The following is a 23631-nucleotide window of genomic DNA, read 5'->3' as shown; positions in this document are numbered from 1 at the left end:
AGCAGAAAAAGAGGAAATGAGAACAGAGGTGGGAAAGGACAGGTGTGCTCCCTCCACCACCCTCACCTCCCAATGTGTCTGTTATGTCCAGTTTGTCCCTCCCTTCTAATGTCTCTCCCGTCCCATGTTTCCACTCCTAATGTGTCAACCTCCATCCTTGATCTCCCAGACCCCAAACATCTATTAGCCACTTCCCCCTGGAACCCCTTCAGTTTCCACCCTGAACCAATCCTCCCGTCTCCACACCTCGGGGTCCGTAACATTTTCCCCTCATTTTGTGGAAAAAAAATTTTTTTTTGTAAATAAAATTGTGGTGTTTGCCCCCTATCACTGCTTGCTCTTTGTCTCTTTCGTCACCAACAACACACAAATCACCGTATACACACAGACACCTCATAGCTCCATGAAACACAATCTTCTCTTCCTTTTCTTGTGTCTGTCATGGAGCTATGAGGTGGCAAAAAAACAGAGAGGCCTGATAACAGGTGAAGTGTAAAGCATGGGGGACATAAAGAAAGTAAACAGGCGTTGTACTAAATCTTTTTATTTTACATAAAACATTTAAAGGCCATAACATTACATAACATTTCAAAGTTTTTCTAAACCATTGCATCTTGCCATGCCAGGCGTCCAATCTCAGAAACAAAGTAGTTTGGGAATGTATCCCTCATTTGGACTTCCCTTGTTGTGCTCAGAGGGTGATGCTGGTAATCTGGCAACAGGCTACAAACAGGTTCATCAGGTTTGAAGGTTGGTCGCTCTTTAGCCATTATGTAGTTGTGGAGAACCACACAGGCCTTGACCACCTCATCCACTGTCTCAATTTTGAGATTAATTGCTGTCCCTAGAATGCGCCATTTCGAGACAAGCATACCAAAGGCGCACTCAACAGTTCTTCGTGCCCTGGTCAGTTGGTAATTAAAAATCCTTTTCATGTGGTTCAAGTCCCGACTGGAGTATGGCTTCAGTAGGTTCCCACACATCTGCTAGGCCTCATCCCCCAACCACAACAAATGGCATTGGCGGGCCTTCAGTGTTGGGAAGAGGTCGTTGGAGGGGGAAATTAAAAGTATTGGTATACAAGTGTTGGCCCATGTCCAAGTTTTTAAAGGTCTGGTGTCAGAAACACTGCACTGAACTTGCTCACTGAGCCAGTGCGCGTGTCCTGAGTAAAGCGAACTGTGCTCAAAGATACCTGTGGAGCGGGCAGCAGCCGAGTAGATGCGTACTTCAGAACAGCAGGACCTGAAGCACGTGACTGCTAGGGGCGTGGCCTAAACTGCAGAGAGCTAGGAGCTGCAAGAGAACTCCTAGCAGGGTAACTGCGAGACAAAGTTACCAAGGGTCATAGACAGGGAGAATAGTCAGGACGTAGTCAATGAGTCATACACAGAGATAGCTGCAAGGTACAAGAGGGGCGAGCAGAGAGTAGTCAGATCACAGGCAATGAGTCATACACAGAGAGGATAGCACAGTACAGAATCAACAGGCAAACGCACAACGGGGAACAGAACTGGGTCAGAACCATATAAACAACTTATAACAACGAACACGCACACAGAGGTCAGCACACTGGGCCAAAGGCAGAAGTATAACTGACAGGGATTGGAGCTTCCCAGGGGTTTAAAAAGCTCTCCCAGAACCAGAAAGAGGCCACAATCATTAACCCCAGGTGTGCAGGTCAAAACCTGCACTGAGCTCCAGACATTAACCCCTGACGTGCAGCTCAAAAACCTGCACTGGGATCATGACAGTACCCCCTTCTCAACGGGGGGCCTCTGGACCCCCAGGCTTCCCCGTGTATTTGGCATGGAAAGCCCGAACCAGGCGATCTGCATGTACCGAGCGAGCAGGGACCCATGAGCGCTCCTCTGGTCCATATCCCTTCCAGTGGACCAGGTACTGCAAAGAGCGGCGCACCCGCCGAGAGTCCACAATATGTCCGACCTCATACTCCAATTGACCCTCCACCAGCACTGGAGGAACAACAGGCTCGGAGTCCTCTTTGACAGACCCTACGGATTTCAACAGATTTATGGAACACATTGGATATTTTTAAGGAGGCGGGGAGATGCAACCCATATGCCACTGGGTTGACTATCTCCATAACCTCGTACGGACCAATGAACTTTTGTCCCAACTTAGCTGATGGTACCTTTAAGTTGATGTTACGTGTGGAAAGCCAAACCTCTCCCACCTGAAACATGTGTCCCGAGGCTCTCTTTTTGTCAGCAAAATATTTGTACCTCCCCTGGGCCCGAGAGATATTACGCCGCAATTCAGCCCAGAGGTTTTTTAACCGTTGAACGGACCCCTCTACCCCTGGACAACTGAAATCCACCCGTGAAAACTCCCCAAAATGCAGATTAAACCCATAGTTAATCAGGAATGGGGACATGTTGGTGGACTGACTCACCAGGTTGTTAAAAGTGAATTCCGCCAACGGTAACGCATCACACCAATCCTCCTGTCTGGCGGAGGTCAGACACCTGAGAATTTGTTCCAGGGATTGATTGGTGTGTTCTGTCTGACCATTACTCTCCGGGTGATATTCCGACGAGAAGGAGAGTGGGGTGCCCAACTTCATACAGAATGCTCTCCAAAATTTGTCCACAAACTGCACACCTCTGTCAGACACAACATTCAGGGGTACCCAATGCAATCAGACCACATGCTGCAAAAACAACCTTGATAAAAAATATGAGACGCTTAGCATATAACTTGGCCAAATTATATCTGCCCATCAACCATCGTCAAGGTGGCCTCAAAGTCTGATGGGTACCTACACTGTGTGAATACCTCTCTAAGGCTAATGTCTGAATTCCTGGGTGATTGTGGACACCTCTGTCAGCAATGTCTGTAATTATGGGTTAGTAGGGACCTGCTGTAATTAAAATTACCACCTGGTGGAGGGCGGAGTGCTCGGTCAGCAAGCTAATATACAAAAGACAAAAAACTGACTGGTACATCCAGACTAGTGTGAATAGGTGCATCAGCCTTAGAGAGGTATTCACACAGTGTAGGTACCCATCAGACTTTGAGGCCACCTTGACGATGGGTATTTGCTCATTCTATTTCAGTCTGTGTGCAACTACTGAGTTGCCAGGTCCTGTCTCTGATCTTGCCTGTTTCTGTCACCCTAGGGGCTGCATACCCAGGCTTTTACCCTGAGTCTTTACATGTATCTGACCTTTCCTGAATCCTGTACCTATGTCTGTCCTTGTTTGAATTAGCACCTTTCCCTGAAACGGTTTGTATCCTAGTCTGGCTTTTTCCCTAACCTGCTATCTGTCCCTGTCCATATTCCTTATACTTGAAGTCTGAACCTGCTTGCATCTCTAAACACCCGCAGTGCCTGTATTGACACTTATCTAAAAAAAAACTGCAGTATCTGAACCAGCACCTAGCTCTGTACAACGTTATTGGTCTTCGTCTACACTTGCTACTTCATTGTAAGTATCTATGTGAATTTAGTCCTGTCTGTCCTGTTCGTACCTGTCCTGGTACTGGTCTAGTGTAAACTCTAGCCTGTCTGTCCTTTGTGTACTTTTCCTTGTTGTCCTGCTTGACCGCGTCTGTGGTTTCCTTGCTTGTCCTCACCTGCGGTTCTTCACCTGTACAGTACCTGCTTGTCCTTGTTTGTCTAGTTTGAAGTGAGTTTTCGAGTATTTGTGTCCCAGTCCTTCCCGAAACTGTTCCTAGTCTGAACTGGGTCTTACCCGTCCCTCTATCCCAGTCTACTTGCCTGTCTACCAGTCCTTCCCGAAACTGTTCCTGTTTCTCCAGTCTAAACTGCCTACCAGATTATCAGCTGTGCCTGCCAGATTATCAGCTGTGCCCACCTGCACCAATCTGCCTGCATACTAGCTGTGTCTGCCTGTACATCGCCAGTAGGCATCAGCTCAGCCAGACAGTATATCTACAGTACTTGCCTGCACCTGTCATAACGGTGTCCTATCCCCTTGGGGGTCAGCTACTACTGCCAGACTCAGCCCTGGAGTGGTACTTGGCAGCTACCTGCGACACAAGCCTGACTTCACCACTAGAGGCTCCAGCAAACACCAAGGTAGCTGCTTAATCATGCGCCTCCGGGGTCAGTCTGGTTTGTGGCACAGGGGTCCACAATCCACGCTTTCGCTAAACAGTCTGTGTGTCTTACAGCGGAAAATTTTTTTGAGGCTTAGATAGTAACTAAATGTACCCAAGAAGATGTATTACCCTATGAATGTGTAAGGGGGTGAGATATAATGTCTTTCATGGTTCCCTTCCCTCTGATTGTCTTCCGGTTCTTAGTGTTTACAGATGTGTTTTATGATAATTGCCTGCAGTCTTGCTTCATGTATAACTATGTATTACCGCTCATTGTTTATGGTATTGCCACATGAATGTGTTACCATTTTATAGAAAACTGTAATATATTGCCTTGTATTCCTGTATTATAGTATTGCAAATATTATATGCCTTTTGTACATGTATGGTTAGGGAACGTTAGTGCATCCTTCCTTGGGATAATAGGAGGGCACTCTTAGTACATAGTCTCCCCATAGACCGGGTAGATGTAATTATGTTGTGGGCCACTAGATGGGGTATACTAGTGGGGCCTGATAAGAGGTTCACAGAGGGTTAATTGTAGGAGGGGCTGCTGAGAGTTAAGGTTAGTGCTGAAGAGTGGTTTGGTCAGACGGGGCCAGGGCACCCAAGTGTCCACATGGGCTATAGGACCAGATAGCTCGGCAGCCACATAACGTTAAGTCGTTATAGCCCACGTTACCCACGGCCACTGCGGGTCTTAGCAGTGGGTCAGTACAGGAAAAGGGAGATGTGGCGTCTGATCACCTGGGCCAATGCTTTCAGGGCAGTAGTTGGCTGGAATAAGGAAATAAAGGGAGTTGAAGCTTCGACGAGATTGATACAGACGGGCCGGATGTTTCACCATGGGCCACCAAACGTAGTGACTTATGAATTTGTGTCTGGGGCGAAACAGGCTGAAGGAAATGTCATTATAGCGAGGTCAGACCAGGAAGGAACTGGGAAGCAGTCTAGGACGGTCCGGTCCGGGCGTGTACTGCACAGAAGTGACAGCAAGCAAGGGAAAGATGAGGAAACAAGCAAATGTTATAATGTACCAACTGTGGATATAACGTGCGAAATCCTAAGTAAAGAAAGTGTTAAAGTTGACTCGGACTGTGTCTCCATTCATGGGGGTCACCTAGAAGGGGGACCGTTATTGCCTGGGAAGTGCCCGGGTGAAGCTGAATCTGGAGATGCAGGTATGCCGAGGGGAAGAGTATTGTTTCATGTAGGGGAAGGACTGGACACAGCTGCTACAGTAATACAGGTCACAACTTTTTAGTAGACCTCTCCGCCTCAGGAAAAAGAGATGCAAAGTTCTCCTTGTAGTGTGGGTCTGGCTGGGTGAACAACCTGCAGTCTTTTTTTTGCCAAGATTAATTTTAGCGTGAGGGTCACAGAAAAGTAAACGATAAATGAAATCAGCCATATGTGCTAAGTTCCATGTAGCGAACACTTCCCTGTCTCCACCATGATGACGACTCTAAAACTCCTCCCTCTCTTCCTCCCCATTCCAATCCTCAGCCACGTAGGAGAGATGGGACGAAGATTATGTGGCTACTAGCCTCTGTTGCGCTAGCCACCAGCTTCTGTTCCTCCTCTTCCTCAGTATCCATCTCCTCATTGCTACCCAATCTATGTTGATCAGATGAGAGGAGGCTGGGCTGGCTACAAGCGCTCTGTTATTTCTTCCTTCATCCCCACGTGGTCCGCATGCAAAGCTTCATGTTAAATTGTGAGCAGCGACTGTTTAAGTAGGCACAGAAGCTAGATAATTGCTCTGACTATAGTGTCATCGTTGCTCACCATCTTTGTAGAGTCTTCAAATTCTTGGAGAACCAAACAAATGTCAGACATCCATGTCTACTCTTCAGTTGTTATGTACGGAGCCTGACCAGAATATGGACAGGCGTGTTGGAGAAGGGTCTCAACCCCTGGCCTTGCGCTAATGTCAGAAAGGTGAAGCGAGTTCATTGACTGTGACCTCGCAGGACCTTTCTGACGGCACCGTGAGCAGAAGAACTTTTTCACACTCGCGGTGCCATCATATAGATAATAGGCGTTCACAGGGAGACACGGAGCAGATGCTGCTCATTGTCTCTGCTGGATGGCAGGCTGTATGGTCGCATCATGCAATCAAGCAGTCTGCCATCTAGATGTAGCAGAGCTAGAGCCGTTGTGGGACAAATGGATTATCATCTTCTCTGCAGAAAGGTAAGAAATATTGTTCCTTTAACTCTTTTGCAGGAGACAATGGCATCTGTGAAATGAGTTTTGCAGTGAGTATGGATTAATTAAGATTTAATGAAGGAGTCTGGTCATTCTTTCAATTAAAGGACATTATTCAGGGTGTCTGTGTTTTTATACTATGTGACTATCGGGTTAGTAATGGGGGTGTCTTATTGACGCCTCTCCATTACTAACCTCTGGGCTTGCTGTCACCTAACAATTCAAAGGTGACATCAACCTACCAACTATCAACCCACTTGCCACCGCTGCAAAGCAAGTGGGAAGAACGAGCCTAAGTGCCAGAATTGCTGCATCTTATAGATGCGCCTTTTCTGGGGCAGCTGAGAGCTGCTGTTTTTTGCGTGGGGTGGGGGGCAGTATCCATGTCCCCTTCCTAGGCTATTAACATTAGCCCGAAGCTGTCTGCCTAGCCTTTGCTGGTTATTAATCATAGGGGGACCCTTCTTCATTTTTTTTGTGGTGTCCTCCATTTTAATAGCCACTGTGAGCTGATGTTAATAGCCTGGGAAGCTCCAAGGGTATTACCCACTTCCCAGGATATAAACATCGTCCCCCAGCCATCGACTTTCCCTCTGCTGGTTAAGAAAACTGCATGGTAGCTCAAGCTCAAGTCATTTTTTTTCCAGAAAAGTAATTTTTTAATTAGAGTTGAGCGAAACGGGTCGAAAAAATTCAAAAGTCGCCGACTTTCGCCAAAGTCGGGTTTCATGAAACGAAACCCGACCTTAGCATGAGGTCGGCCACGAGGTCGGCGACCATCGCGCCAAAGTCGCGTTTCAAAAGATGCTTTTGCGCCCTTTTTCAGCCAATGTGATGACATTGGCAGCGGTCACCACCATCTTGGAGAAGGGCATGCAAGTGATTGCCTTGCTTTGTGTGGCGTCACAGGGGGTATAAAAGGGCGGGGAGGCCGACCGCCATGTTACTCATGCTGATCTCAGAATAGGGAGAGCTGCTGCAGCTGCTGATTCTGTAGGGAGAGCGTTAGGAAGGCAAAAAGAAAAAAAAACTGCTTCTGCTGCTAGCGCTTTTCACTGTAGTTACTGTGCGGTGAAAGGTGAAGATGTTTGCTTTTGTGCAGCAGCGCTGGTGGTGATTAGCCTGCCTTTTAAGGCTAGCTGCATTGCTGTGTGCACACTGGTGTTCAAACTGCTTTTTTAAAAGCAATCCAAATTGTATTGTTTTGTCCTGGTGAGGTAGTGAGCGTTCATTTTTTCACACACCGTACAGCGGTGTACGCTCCTCACACAGTACCGTGTAACGGCCGTTATCATGGCCAAATTGAAGCTGTCTACGTGTGTGACTCTGTAAGGAAAAGTCGAGGAGTTTGTCCGTTCTTACAGAGCTACACCTTATAGTTTTGTCTGTTTTTCAAATAGTGTAGTATATTTGCTGTTTGATTACATTCAAAACTAGAGAGAGACAGCGTGTGTCAGTCCGTATACAAAACACAGAGCTTGACAATTTTACATACACCGTACAGCGGTGTACGTGCACGCTCCTCTCTCAGTACCGTGTAACGGCTGTTATCACGGCCAAATTGAAGCTATCTACGTGTGTGACTCTGTAAGGAAAAGTTGAGGAGTTTGTCCGTTCTTACAGACCTACACTCTAGGGAGATTCCAATTCTGCCCAATTCTATATACACCTTGTAGTTTGTCATACACTAGGCAATTTCTGCCTGTCACATTGCGGTGTAATATAAACAGGGCCTGACAGAATCCAACTGTGTCCTGAAGTCTAGAGAGATTCCAATTCTCCACAGTCCTCTACACCTTTCTTACACCATCCAGAATCTGCCTGTCACATTGCGGTGTAATATAAACAGGGCCTGACAGAATCCAACTGTGTCCTGAAGTCTAGAGAGATTCCAATTCTCCACAGTCATCTATACACCTTTCTTACACCATCCAGAATCTGACTGTCACATTGCGGTGTAATATAAACAGGGCCTGACAGAATCCAACTGTGTCCTGAAGTCTAGAGAGATTCAAATTCTACCCACTCCTATATACACCTTGTACCTTGTTTTACAGTACCATATAGTTGGTGGTTTTTTGGGTACATTTTCCCCAAAAATGAGGAAGTGTGGTGGAAGAGTCCGTGGAAGTGGGCGGGGGTTGGCAGCTGGTAATGATGGTGTTGGTGGTGAATCTGCTGGTAGTGGCAAAAGCAAAATAGCACCTAATGCAGGAGGTGTTGAGCCTGCGTCATCGTCTGGCTCCACAAGGCCTCGAAGGCTCCCTTTTCTGGGAGTAGGTAAACCGCTTTTAAAGCCGGAGCTTCAAGAACAAGTTTTGGCTTACATTGCTGACTCAGCCTCCAGCTCTATCGACTCCTCTTCTGAAGTTTTAAAAAATAAAAGCACTGAGTCGTCATTGGAGGCTCATGGTCATGAACCACACCTTTCCTTGTGTCCTTCACCCCAACCAAAATTGAAGGATGCGGCAGGCCACACTACAGATTACTCCATGGAGCTGTTTTCACATACCATGCCTTGGTTATGAAGTCAAATCGTAAATTACCCAGACCAAGATGAATCTGACATGGAGTGCACTGATGCACAGCCACTGATAGATGATTCTGCTGGTACATTCACTCAGAGCACTACATTGTCCTCGCAGTGTACAGAGCCAGATTCTGACCCTGATGAAACTCAGGTGCCCCTTCCCGCATACTATATCACCATACACGGTGACACAGAGGAAAGTGCACATGACATTGAAGAGGAGGTGATGGATGACCCAGTTGTTGACCCAGATTGGCATCCATTGGGGGAAGAGGGTGCCGCTGCCAATAGCTCAGAAGAGGAGGAGCATCCGCAGCGGGCATCAACATCACAACAGCTGTTATCTGGCAGGCCCGGAGCAGTCCAAAAACGGGTTATAAAAACCAAAAGAGTTGCAGGACAGCTTGGCCAGACGGTCAAATTAGCACAGCGTGCAAGGCCTCAAAATGTCTTCCCTAGTAGGAAGAGTGCAGTGTGGCACTTTTTTGAACAAAATCCTAATGATCAGGCAAAGGTTATCTGTAAGAAGTGCGCAAAGACCTTTAGCCGAGGGAAAAATCTGAGAAATTTGAATACCAGTTGCATGCTAAGACATTTAACCACCATGCACTTGCAAGCGTGGACACAACACCAAACCTCAAGTGCTACATGTGCAACTGATCACAAAGAAGGTAGTCAGCAACGCTACATTGTTTCCCCCACTGTAAGCCCACTGGTTAGCACACCACCAGCAGCAAATGTTGAGTTGTCGTCGCAAGGCCAAAGCAGTCAGGGAATCACACTGTTATAGCAACGAAAGACTGAATCTAGGCCATCAAAAAGAACTCCATCACCATCATCAACCCTCTCTCAGTCTGCCATGTCCACCGCTAGTTCGACCATATGCAGCTCTCAAGTCCAGCTCACCCTACCAGAGACTATGAGTAGGACAAGAAAGTACTCATCCTCTCATCTGCGTGCACTGGGTTTGAATGCCCACATTGCCAAACTAATCTCGTTAGAGATGATGCCCTATCGGTTGGTTGAAAGCGCAGCTTTCCGCGAACTCATGGCCTACGCAGTACCACGCTATGACCTACCCAGTCACCACTTCTTTTCTCGCAAAGCCATCCCAGCCCTCCACCTTCATGTGAAAGACCGCATTGAACATGCACTCAAGCAATCAGTGAGTGGAAAGGTGCACCTCACAACTGATGCATGGTCCAGTAGGCATGACCAGGGCCATTACGTGTCCATCACTGCGCACTGGGTTAATGTGGTGGATGCAGGGTCCACTGGGGACAGCGGTGGTGGGACAGTGCTGCCTAGCCCACGGTATAGGAAACAGTTGGCTGTAGGCATTCGACCCTCCTCCTACTCCTCCAGAAGCGAAAGCTCATCCACAGAACGCAGTCGCATGATCATCCGCAGCTGCCAGTGTTGCACACAAGGTGTCCCCCTATCGATCAGCTAGTGGAAAGCGGCAGCAGACTGTGTTGAAGATGATGTGTTTGGGCGACAGACACACGGCGGAGGTACTGGCCGAGTACTTTCAGTGACAAACTGAGTCATGGCTGGGCAGTCTACATCTTGAGGCAGGCAAGGTAGTTAGTGATAACGGCCGGAATTTTGTGGCAGTCCTAGCCTTTTCAAAACTCAGACATATACCTTGCTTGGCTCACACCTTGAACCTGGTGGTGCAGTGCTTCCTCAATAATTATCCGGAGTTAACAGGCCTGCTCCAGAAGGTCCGAAGACTGTGCTCGCACATCCGCCGGTCGCCGGTACACTCCAGTCGTATGCAGAAGCTGCAGCGATTGCTCCACCTTCCCAAGCACCGCCTAATTATCGACGTAGCAACAAGGTGGAACTCCACCCACCCTGCACATGGTTGAGCGGCTGTGCGAACAGAGGCAGGCCGTAATGCATTTGTGGGAGGATACACGGGCAGGCACTTTGAGGGCAGACATGGAGTTGACAGGTGTGCAGTGGTCGAAGCTGAAAGACCTCTGTAAAGTCCTTCAGTGTTTTGAGGATTGCACACGGCTGGTAAGCGCAGACGACGCCATCATAAGCATCCCACTTATGCGTCTGCTCATGCAAACTTTGACGCACATTAAGGAGCAGGCGTCTGCAGTCGAGGATGATGAGGAAGAGGAGGAGGCAAGCCTTGATGACAGTCAGCCATTGTCTGCTCCGGGAACTCTCCTGGACGAGGTAGAGGAAGAGGAGGATGATGATGGGGATGATTATTTAGGGGAGGAGGATGCTTCTCGTGGGGCAAGAGAAAATGTTGGTGTGGCAAGGTCTGGTACAGAGTTTGTGCGTGACTGGAGGGATGTGGATTTGCCAGAAAGTGCTCCTCCACCCAGCACTCGCAGTGCATCATTGACACCGGGATCATTGGCCCACATGTCAGATTATGCCTTGCAGATCCTAAAAAGGGACCCCCGCATTGCCAAAATGATGAACGATGATGACTACTGGTAGCCAGCATCCTGGATCCACGCTATAAAGGCAAATTCCAAAACATCATGCCACAGGAGAACCTTGACCTACTATTGGCTAACAAGCAACTCTGGTAAACCGGTTGAGGCATTCCTAGCACACAGCAGTGGTGATGGTTCTCACACGAGCCGTAGGGGCCGGGGGCAGCTTGGAAGAGGTGTTGGTGGTGCACACATCAGAAGTGGCGTTGGAGACAGGGGTTTCATGACCATGTTGTGGACTGATTTTTCAAGTCCCGCTCACACGACTGGAAATACTGCATCGATTGAAAGTGACAGGAGACGGCACTTGTCAACTATGGTTACAAACTACTTCTCGTCCCATATCGATGTTCTCCCTCACAGGTCATTCCCATTTGACTATTGGGCCGTTAAACTGGACACCTGGCCTGAATTGGCACAATATGCCTTACAAGAGCTCGCTTGCCCAGCTGCAAGTGTGCTATCGGAAAAAGTCTTCAGTGCTGCTGGATCAGTCCTGACAGAAAAAAGGACCCGTCTCTTGACCCAAAATGTGGATGATCTAACCTTCATTAAAATGAACCATGCATGGGTTTCCAAGGATTTTGTCACACCTTACCCTGATGACACATAGGTTGCCAGAAAAATGGCTTGCTTTGGTCCTCCTCTTCCTGGGACTTGACCAATTTCGCCTTTAGCAGCAGGTGAATGTCCCACATCAACATATGCCATTTTGTAAACCTCCCTAACTGGGCTGCCTCCTCCCCCCATGGTCGGGGTCACCACCTAGCGCACGCAACCGTGCGAGTGCCGTTGCCCTGGACAGGTGGGTGGGCCGACTCTTAGGCGCGGGCACAGGGTCCCTCATGGTGCAATCAAGTGTCTCTGACGGTGGGGGTGCACACCCGCCGTCAGACACACCGCCGTACTATGAGGGGCCCTGTGCCAGTGCCGTCGCCAACGAGTGGGCCCCCCTACTTGCTCAGGATCACAGCACTTGCAAATTTGAAATACTTACGTCTCCCTGCTCCACTGCCATGACGTCTTCCGCGTTTCCTGACAGTGATATTCTGATCAGAGAGCGCAATGACATCACGTCTGTACGCCCAGACTAGTACAGGGATTCCCTAGCGAGGAGACTTATTTAATTGTTTTCAATGTTGGGACATCAATTTTTGGGGAGCACTGTACTCTGGAGAATGATATATGGGGCCCACCATACACTGGAGCATTCCAAAGGTGGACATCAGACACTGGAGCAGCATTTACAGGGCCCATTATACACTAGAGCATTAGAAATGGGGCCCATTATATATGGAGCATTATTTGGGCCCATAAGACAGTGCAGCTTCATCCATGGGGACCAACATACACTGTAGCATTATGTGGAGCTCATCATATACTGTATGGAACATTATATGGGACCAATGATTCTGTATGGAGAAATATATGTGCCTCATTACTCTGTATAGCGCACTATGCGGTGTCCATAATACCCTATGGAGTAATATACTGTCCGTTTTTGGAGCTATTGGAGAATTTAAAATGGTTATCAGTCATGAGATGTAAAAAGTGAAGTATTTTTCATTGTACTATGCCGCTATTGTACTATGCTGCGGTATCGGAGCATCATGAGTTGTGCTATGTGTTAAAGGGGCGCTCTTTGGCCCAGGGCACATGAAAACCTGGAGCCAGCCCTACCCCCCCACAAGTTTAGCCAAATAACCCCCATTTTTCAGTGCGTAACTAGCATTATGAAGTAAATTAATGATGAAAAGCTTCAGTAATCAGAATTGATGTTTTTGGCATTCAAAAGGGCACTGTAGGTGTGTTTCCTGTCCTCCTCTCACTGCCGACTATAATTCCCCATTGACTTGCATTGGGTTTCGTGTTTCAGTCGGCCTTCGACTTTTCACGATAATCGGCCGATTTCGTTCGACCCGACTTTTGCGAAAGTCGGGTTTCACGAAACCCGACTTGACCCGAAAAAAGGCAAAGTCGCTCATCTCTACTTTTAATAATTAAATACATGTACAGTAAGCTGGACACGCGCTGTACTAAGTGTATCTGTCCCTGTTATCTATATATCTACCTATTCTATTTACTGTATGTAACCCATCTATTCTATGCCGTCGGCTCCTATTGTGATATTACGGTACGTGGCTGCTGAATTGCCGGCTTTCCTTCTATGTAATATATAAACATATATGTGTGTGTGTCACTGACATCTATATTTCTATCTATTCTATGTGTATATATCTATTCTAACCTGTCACGCTGTGATTTTACTGTACACAGTTGCTGAATTACCAGCTTTTCATTTATATCTAATATATATATGTGTGTTTTGAAGAATATTTCCTTTGAAAACTATGTGTAAAAGACTTAGAAAATTTCTCTATGTAAAAGCTCATCTTAAAATCACATTGCATTCGGATGTAAATCGGATGCTAGGTGTGAAAAATCGGATTGTACTCACATGACACTCATCTGTTTTTTTTGTCCTGATATCGGAACTTTTTTTTTCACACATATGGGTATGAGCTCTAAGGCTGTGTATTTATCCTCTGGACTCCTCACTCTACAGCTGTTCAATCAACCTAGCACTAAACATGGCCGATTACCAATTACCAACCTAGCACTAAACATGGCCGATTACCAATTACCAACCTAGCACTAAACATGGCCGATTACCAATTACCAACCTAGCACTAAACATGGCCGATTACCAATTACCAACCTAGCACTAAACATGGCCGATTACCAATTACCAACCTAGCACTAAACATGGCCGATTACCAATTACCAACCTAGCACTAAACATGGCCGATTACCGACCTAGCACTAAACATGGCCGATTACCGACCTAGCACTAAACATGGCCGATTACCGATTACCAACCTAGCACTAAACATGGCCGATTACCGATTACCAACCTAGCACTAAACATGGCCGATTACCGATTACCAACCTAGCACTAAACATGGCCGATTACCAATTACCAACCTAGCACTAAACATGGCCGATTACCAATTACCAACCTACCACTAAACATGGCCGATTACCGATTACCAACCTAGCACTAAACATGGCCGATTACCAATTACCAACCTAGCACTAAACATGGCCGATTACCAATTACCAACCTACCACTAAACATGGCCGATTACCGATTACCAACCTAGCACTAAACATGGCCGATTACCGATTACCAACCTAGCACTAAACATGGCCGATTAACCACTTCTTGTGCTGGGGCATTTTCCTAGGTTGATATCACTGAAGCTAATACACACACGGCTCCTCTCCATCATATACCCCCACACACTACTCTACTCTGTTGTATTCTCTACACACATACAACTCCTCGCCGTCATATTCCCCACACACAGAGCTTCTCTCCGTTATATTCCCCCACAAAGCTCCTGTTATATTACCCCCCACACACAGCTCCTCTCTGTCATATTCCGCCCAAACAGCTCCTCTTCATCATATTCCCCCACGCAGCTTCTCTCTAGCATATTCTCCCCACACACAGTTCCTCTGTTATATTCCCCCCACACACAGCTCCGCTCCATTATATTCCCCCCAACAAAATGTTCTATGAAACTTAGTGTTGGCAAAATGGTTCTGAAGTTCAGTGAGATATTAATTAAATCTTATCAAAGGGGGTGTACTCATTTATACTGAGCAATGTTTATTAAAATTTATAAAACACAGAACATAATTATAGTTTTTTTCCAGCATGTCTTCTCTCATGTTTTACAAGATGTGATTTATTTCTAAAACATTTCCCACATTCTGAACATGAATACGGCTTCTCTCCTGTGTGAATTCTCTGATGTAGAGTAAGATGCCCTTTATTTGAGAAGGCCTTCCCACATTCTGAACATGAAAATGGCTTCTCTCCTTTGTGAATTCTCTGATGTGCAATAAGACTCCGTTTATCTACGAAGGCCTTTCCACATTCTGAACATGAGTATGGCTTCTCTCCTGTGTGAATTCCCTGATGTGTAATAAGACTCCGTTTATCTACGAAAGACTTTCCACATTCTGAACATGAGTATGGCTTTTCTCCTGTGTGAATTCCCTGATGTGTAATAAGACTCCGTTTATCTACGAAGGACTTTCCACATTCTGAACATGAGTATGGCTTCTCTCCTGTGTGAATTCTCTGATGTATAGTAAGATTCCCTTTAATTGTGAAGGCCTTCCCACATTCCATACATGAAAATGGCTTCTCTCCCGTATGAATTCTCTGATGTCTAATAAGATTCCCTTTATCTGTGAAGGCCTTCCCACATTCCAAACATGAAACTGGCCTTTCTCCTGTATGAATTCTCTGATGTCTAAAAAGACTCCCTTTATCTGTGTAGGATTTCCCACATTCTGAACATGAATATGGAGTCTCACCTGTATGAATTCTCTGATGTTTATTAAGATTCCCTTTATCTGTGAAGGCCTTCCCACATTCTGAACATGAAAATGGCTTTTCTCCTGTGTGAATTCTCTCATGTGTAACAAATTTTGTTTTATTTGTAAAGCATTTCCCACATTCTGAACAGGAGTATGGCTTCTCTCCTTTGTGTTTTCCTTGAGTTAAAAAATATGAGCTTCTAGTAAGTTGCTTGTCACACTGAAATCTTGTATCCACTTTGTCACCTGGAATTGTGGTAACAATGTGAGATTGCTCAGGAGAGGGTTCCTCATGATTAGGAGGAGTATAGGAAAGTGAAGTGCTGTGAAGTCCAGGAGGTCCATGAAGGGGAATGAGGTTTTCTCCATTAGAATGCTTCCTGATATCTTCTTTCTTATAATTTAGTGATAAACCGTTATTCTCACAAGGATTTCCTATAATGAAGAAAGATTGGTTGGATGTGAATTTTTTCTAACTACACTAAAGGGATTTCTAAATATATTTTATGGAGCTCACAATGAAGACTCACGTCAGTGAATGTATCGGTAATAAGGAAGAAAGCTACATGCCATAACAATAACTCAATGACGGGTAAAGTGAAGAACACATAAACTGGTGACATTGGCACAAGTCAGACACCATAATCATGTCCTCAGTATGCCCCAGGGCATCATAGGAAACCTTAGAAGACTGAAATAGCTCTGAAGGCACATTAACTCCTTAGGAGCAAGCCACTTTGTAAGTTACGTACGTTAATGACCGAGCCTCATTCTGACCACTGTCACTTTATATGGTAACTAGATAAAGAGCCCGGCGCTCCCCGGGCATAGTAACTAACTGTGGATAGTTATAACAAATTATAATTATCCTCCATCCCATAGTCCCGTGCCCATATACCCAACATACCTATCCTCCATCCCATAGTCCCGTGCCCATATACCCATCACACATCCTCCATCCCATAGTCCCGTGCCCATATACCCATCATACATATCCTCCATCCCATAGTCCCGTGCCCATATACCCATCACACATCCTCCATCCCATAGTCCCGTGCCAATATACCCATCATACATATCCTCCATCCCATAGTCCCGTGCCCATATACCCGTCATACATATCCTCCATCCCATAGTCCCGTGCCCATATACCCGTCATACACATGCTCCATCCCATAGTCCAATGCCCATATAACCATCACACATCCTCCATCCCATAGTCAACCATTATGACATCATAATGAGCAGCGGGGCTTGTAACCTATGATGACATCAGCGTCGCCATGGCAACCATTGTGACATCATAATGAGGGGCGGGGCTTGATACACACTTTTTCCCCATTATGTAGATAGGGGCAAAATTGTTTGGTGAATTGGAACGCGCAGGGTTAAAATTTCACCTCACAACATAGCCTAGGACTCTCTCGGGGTCCTGACGTGTGACTGTGCCAAATTTGCACACACTTGAGCTTTATATATTAGATAACTAGGGAGCCTCCACACATTCCACTGATTCTGAGATTTTAGTGACATATTGTACTTCAAGTTTGTTGTAAATTTTGGTTGTCATTTTATGAGTTAATTTTTTGTAAAATTTTTGATATTTTCATAAATAAAGAGTATTTTGGAGTTTGGTGTCTATGAACTCGCAATGACCTGGAGAATCATAATGGCAGGGCAGTTTTAGCATTTAGTGAACATGGTTAAAAAAAACAAACAAAAAAAAAACAACAACTGTGGGATTGGACTTTTTTGCAACTTCACCGCACTCTGAATTTTTTTTCAAAAGTGTCGTTCAAAAGTGCAACTCGTCCCACAAAAAACAAGCCCTCACATGGCCATATTGACTTAAAAATAAAAAAACATTATGGATCTGGGAAGAAGGGGAGCGAAAAACAGAAACGCAAATCAAACATACCTCTGGTCGTTAAGGGATTAAACAACATAGTTACTGTATAAGTCGACCCGAGTATAAGCCGAGGCACCTAATTTTGCCTCAAAAAACTGGGTAAACATATTGACTCGAGTGTAAGCCTGGTATGCATTGTCTCCCCATCCCTGTCCTGGTATGCATTGTCTCCTCATCCCTGTCCTGGTATGCATTGTCTCCTCATCCCTGTCCTGGTATGCATTGTCTCCTCATCCCTGTCCTGGTATGCATTGTCTCCTCATCCCTGTCCTTGAATACATGGCTCCCCCATCCCTATCCTTGTATGCATGGTTCCTATTAAAAACAAAACAAACACACATCCTACTTACCTTCCTGCGCGCCCTCGCCGCATCTCGTTCTGGCGCCAGCAGCTCTTCCTGCCGAGCGATCACGTGGCCCCACTCATTAAGGTAAAGAATATTCACTCTACGCCAATGGGAGTGGAGAGGCATGAATATTAATTACCTTAATGAGTGGAGCCACGTGATTGCTCGGCCGGAAGAGCTGCTGGCGTCGGAACGAACGAGATGCAGCGAGGGCGCGCAGGAAGGTAAGTAGGATGTGTGCTGAAAGCCGGCGGCTGCGGCTGTAACTGTGCACGATATAAGAGAAATGAATATTTACTGCCAGCGCAGTGAATAATCATTTCTCCTTAGCAGCGGGCACAGGCTTTAGCTGCAGTCTCCTGCCTCTGTGACCCGCTGCTCCGCCACTCCCCCTCCCCCACTGTATTTCTGGGACAATGACTCATGTATAAGCTGAGGGGGGTGTTTTGGGCACAGGCTTTAGCTGCCGTCTCCTGCCTCTGTGACCCGCTGCTCCGCCACTCCCCCTCCCCCACTGTATTTCTGGGACAATGACTCATGTATAAGCTGAGGGGGGTGTTTTGGGCACAGGCTTTAGCTGCCGTCTCCTGCCTCTGTGACCCGCTGCTCCGCCACTCCCCCTCCCCCACTGTATTTCTGGGACAATGACTCATGTATAAGCTGAGGGGGGTGTTTTGGGCACAGGCTTTATCCGCTGTCTCCTGCCTCTGTGACCTGCTGCTCCGCCACTCCCCCTCCCTCACTGTATTTCTGGGACAATGACTCATGTATAAGCCGAGGGGGGGGTGTTTTGGGCACAATGTGCTGAAAAGCTCGGCTTATGCACGAGTATATAGGTAAATAACCAAAAATAGTTAATAAATCACATTTCCCACATGTCTACTTTACATCAGAATCATTTTTGAAACATAATTTTTTTGTTAAGAAATTTATCAGCAATTTCTCTTTTTTTCCAACAAAATTTACAAAACTTTATTCATTTAGAGACCACTTCACGTTTGAAGGGACTTTGAGGAGCCTATGTGACAGAAAATACCAAAATTGACACCAGTCGAAAAACTGCACCCCTCAAGGTGTTCAAAACCACATTCAAGAAGTTTATTAACCCTTCCACTGCGTCACAGGAATTAATGGAATGTGGAAGGAAAAAATACATTTTAATTCTACCACCACAAAAATGTTGCTTTAGCTCCAAATTTTTAATTTTCACAAAAGAAAAAGCATAAAATGGACCATACAATTTGTTGTGCGATTTCTCCTGAGTACAGCGATACCCCATATGTTTGGGAATACTGCTGTATGGGGGTGCATGAAGAGCTCGGAAGGGAAGGAGAACCATTTGAATTTTGGAGCGCAAAATCAGATGACATATATAGTGGATGCCACGTCGCCTTTTGCAGAGCCCCTGCTGTGTCTAACCAGTGGAAACCCCCCCACAACTGCTCCTATTTTGGATACTAGACCCCTCAAGGAATATGTCTTGAGGTATGGTTTCACAAAATGCTATACCATTGAACTGTGAGGGAAAAAAAAATTACATTTTTACCACTACAATGTTGTCTTAGCCCCAGATTTTACTTTTTCACAAGGCGAAATGGGTAAAAATGACCTCATAATTTGTTACACAATTTCTGCTGGACGTGGAAATACGACATATGATGCTGTGCAGTACTGCGTATCCGCACGGCGAGACTTCGGAGGAAAGGAGCGCTATTTGACTCTTGGGGAACAAATTTTCGTAGAATAATTTGCGGACTCCATATAGAGAACTCCTAAGTGTTAGAAAAGCAGAATCCCCCACAAGAAACCCCATTTTGGAAATTGCACCCCTCTGGGAATTTATTCACAGGTTCAGTGATGTATTTGACTCCATGGGTGTTCTCCAGAAACAAGCAGTGTTGATATTGATAAGTGAAAATACAACTATGCCATTGTAGTGCCCAGTACATTGTAGTGCCCAGTACATTATAGTGCCCAGTACATTGCAGTGCCAGTCATTGTAGTGTCCGGTACATTGTCGTGCCCAGTACATTGTAGTGCCCATTGTGGTAGATCGGCTCACTTGGCTGCACACGCAGGTAGACACGGGTACACTGCAGCTTTAAGAACTTCCTTTGGTTTATTGTAGGCAGCATAAACCCAGGTGTGGTAAAGAAAATACAGCCCTCTGGGCAAAACAGGAAAACAAAACAAAATGGCGGCAGAACAAACACAGTCCTCCTGTGAGTGGCTGACAGAACACACACGGTTCAGGTTCTCTAGTCCATGCAGCACTCTCCTGCAGTGCTCCTTCTCCAGGCGAACACACTGAACACTGAGAGTTTTTCCCTTCAGTCATTTAAGCCCAGACATGTGACTCCTCCACCACGCGACTGATCATATGACTGTGACCTCACCCAGGTGCTCTCAGCACACAGTGGTGCTAGCTCTGTAGGGGGAGATATGCGGGGACATTCTCCCACCCACTCTATGAATGTTCCCCTAAAAACCAGCCCACAGCTTAACCCTGGCAACACTTACTGTGCTGGAGGAAATACAACTCTGGATTTTATATCACTGACGCCATTAGGTGTAGTGAAACATTTCTCTTTCGTCTCATTCGGGGACACAGAAACCGTGGGTGTGTGCTGCTGCCTCTAGGAGGCTGACACTATGCCATGAAAAAAATCTTAACTCCGCTTCCGCAGTATACACCCCTCCGACCGGCTGTAGGACAATCAGTTTTGCTTAGTGTCAGCAGGAGGTGGACAGGGGTCTCTCGCAGACCCAGGCCTACCTCAATGTGCGTTGTTCCTTTTCAGGTAACCATGGAGGGATACAGAGTAGATCGGCTACATCTGTATTCCCACACCGGGTTTATGAGTATGGCGTGTACTGCCACCCCGTATCCTCATAGATCCCATTGGCAGGACCCTAGCCCCTAACACGCGCTCGTGTTCAGGTGATCGTACCTGGTCCTGACCTTCGTCTCCCATCACTTGCCCTCCAGAGCCTGATGATCGAGTGAGACGCCCTGCAGAAAAGATTTGGGACAGCAATCTTTTCGTCAGGTAACTGCTCCCTGTCACGGGGGGAGCTGGATGTAAGAGGCTGTGTGACGTCTGCCTGCGGTCTGGACTGCAGCCAGACAGCACCCCGAGAAACACTGAGACCCTTTACCCCTATACAGGGATCTGGATTTATAGCAGAGCCCAGGAGGCGCTGTCTGAATAGGAGCAATGACCAGAGCAGGACGGTCGCCAGAAAGGTGTTCCAATACAGGACACAGAGGCAATGATATCCGAGACTAAACCAGTCAGGCAGAAATGGTATAAAAACAGTAGACAGTAGCAGAGTCAGATTCCAGGCCGAAGCCAGAGTCATAAACCAGGAGGGCAGCAGAAGTACAGAATCGTTAGGCAGAAGCAGAGTCAGAATCCAGGCCGAAGTCAGTGTCATAAACCAGGAGAGTCGCAGAGGTACAGAATCGTTAGGCAGAAGCAGAGTCAGAAGTCCAGGCAAAAGTCAGAGTCAGTAAAACAGCAATTCACACAGTAACACGCAGGGGAACCAAGAATATATCCGGCGGCCTGCAAGAGCAGTCCCAAGGTATTTGAGGGATCAGGTCATCCCTTACAGGCCCGTGGCCTGATGATGTCATCCGGACCGCCCCCAGGACCAGGCTGGATGGTAATGCACCAGCCCCTTCATGACTGATCGAGGAGCGAAGCCTGCGTCCAGCGGACGCCTGAGCAGGAGCCTCATGACTATCGCCGCCATCACTCGGGGTTGAAGCACAACGCCTCCCAGAGACCAAGGCCGAGACTGCAGGCCACGGGTCAGCCGGTGATAGGACAGTCCGGGGCCTCCTAGTGGTCGAGGCTGGGACAGCAGGCCCTGAGTCTGACGGTGATGTGATAGTCCGGCGCCTCCTACTGGCCGAGGCTGGGACAGCAGGCCCTGAGTCTGATGGTGATGTGATAGTCCGGCGCCTCCTACTGGCCGAGGCCGGGACAGCAGGCCCTGAGTCTGGCGGTGCCGTGACAGTACCCCCCCCTCTAAGAGGGGCCTCCGGACCCTCAAAACCCGGTTTGTCAGGGTGGAGGAGGTGAAACCTCCTAATCAACCGCTTTGCACGAATGTCACTAGCGGGGACCTAGGACCTCTCCTCTGGGCCGTAGCCCTTCCAATGCACCAAATATTGTACCGAGTTTCTCACTAGACGGGAATCAAATATGCCCTGGACCTCGTACTCCAAGGCGCCCTTGACAAAAACTGGAGGAGGAGGGGACCGGACGGGACGAATTGGGGAGCGGTATACCTTGAGGAGGGACTTATGAAAAACGTTAGGAATTTTAAAAGACTGCGGGAGCTTTAACCGAAACGCTACCGGGTTAATTACCTCTAATATTTCATATGGGCCGATGAACCTGGGACCCAGTTTGGCCGACGGTACCTTAAGTTTGATGTTTCTTGTAGAGAGCCAAACCTTGTCACCAACTCCCAGGTGCGGCCCCTGGGATCGTCGTCTATTAGCTGCCGAAGTCTGTCTAATTTGAGCCCCTTTTAAATTAGAGTTTACTTCGGACCAAATAGTCTTTAGACGATGTATATTTTGCTCAACCCCTGGGATTTCCGACATCTTGGCCGAAAATGATCCAAAGCGCGGATGTAGTCCAAGGTTACAGAAGAAGGGGGTGGTTTTGATGGAGTCTTGGTATCTATTGTTGAGAGCGAACTCTGCCAATGGCAAATGTTCCACCCAATCTGACTGATGTGCTGAGACATAGCAGCGGAGATATTGCTCCAGCGTTTGGTTGGCACGCTCAGTTTGAGCATTCGTCTCGGGATGGTATGCCGAGGAAAAGGACAACTCAACACCAATACGTCTACAGAACGCCCTCCAGAACTTCGAGACGAACTGGGTACCCCTGTCGGATACGATATTTGCCGGAACGCCGTGCAAACGTACAACGTGAAGAACAAACAACTTACTTAAGGTTTCAGAGTTGGGTAAGCCGGACAGGGGAACAAAGTGAGACTGTTTACTGAACCTGTCCACCACCACCCAAATACAAGTTTTCCCCTCGGAGGGTGGCAGGTCTGTAATGAAGTCCATGGAGATGTGGGTCCATGGACTTTCAGGGGTGGGCAAGGGCTGAAGCCAGCCGGCAGGACGGTTATGGGGGGGACTTGGCGCGGGCACAGACTTCACACGCTGAGACGTACTCCTTACAGTCCTTGGCCACCGTTGGCCACCAAAAGTTCCTGGTTACCAGCCTAGTGGTATTATTGAGACCAGGGTGGCCTGCCAGGACGGAGTCGTGAGATTCTTTTAACACTCGTAAGCGAAAGGTAGCTGGAACGAATAATTTTTTTGGGGGCGTAGTGTCAGGAGCTTGTTCTGATGACCTACGGATCTCCTCCAGAAGGTCCAGAGATACTGCCGACACGACAATGCCATTAGCCAATATGGGGGCTGGTTCATAGTCCTCGGTGTGTGTGTGACAAAAGCTGCGGGAGAGGGCATCTGCCCTCACATTTTTGGTTCCGGGGCGAAAGGTGATTAAAAAAAATCGAACCTGGAGAAAAACAAGGCCCACCTGGCCTGCCTAGGGTTTAGTCTTGTAGCCGACTCTAGGTAGGTTAGGTTCTTGTGATCGGTAATAACAGTAACTTTGTGTTTGGCGCCTTCAAGGAAGT

General features: G+C 47.1%; 1 protein-coding gene across 2 annotated transcripts in view; it reads right to left on the bottom strand.

The window, feature by feature from the left end:
• Positions 1 to 14951: 14951 nt before the first annotated feature.
• LOC141074932 (uncharacterized) overlaps positions 14952 to 23631 on the bottom strand; it is a 94330-nt gene continuing 85650 nt past the window's right edge. For both annotated transcript variants that reach the window (XM_073562257.1, XM_073562258.1), the window contains one exon: positions 14952 to 16128. In XM_073562257.1, coding sequence (XP_073418358.1) covers positions 15005 to 16128 — 1124 coding nt within the window. In that variant the 3' untranslated portion in view covers positions 14952 to 15004. The remainder of the gene's footprint in view (positions 16129 to 23631) is intronic.

Source organism: Dendrobates tinctorius, unplaced genomic scaffold, assembly GCF_039654945.1.
Source record: "Dendrobates tinctorius isolate UK_male_01 unplaced genomic scaffold, ASM3965494v1 ptg000342l, whole genome shotgun sequence".
Classification (NCBI taxonomy): Eukaryota; Metazoa; Chordata; class Amphibia; order Anura; family Dendrobatidae; genus Dendrobates; species Dendrobates tinctorius.
The sequence above is the reverse complement of the archived record's forward strand: the minus strand, read 5'-3'. Positions and strand labels throughout refer to the sequence as shown.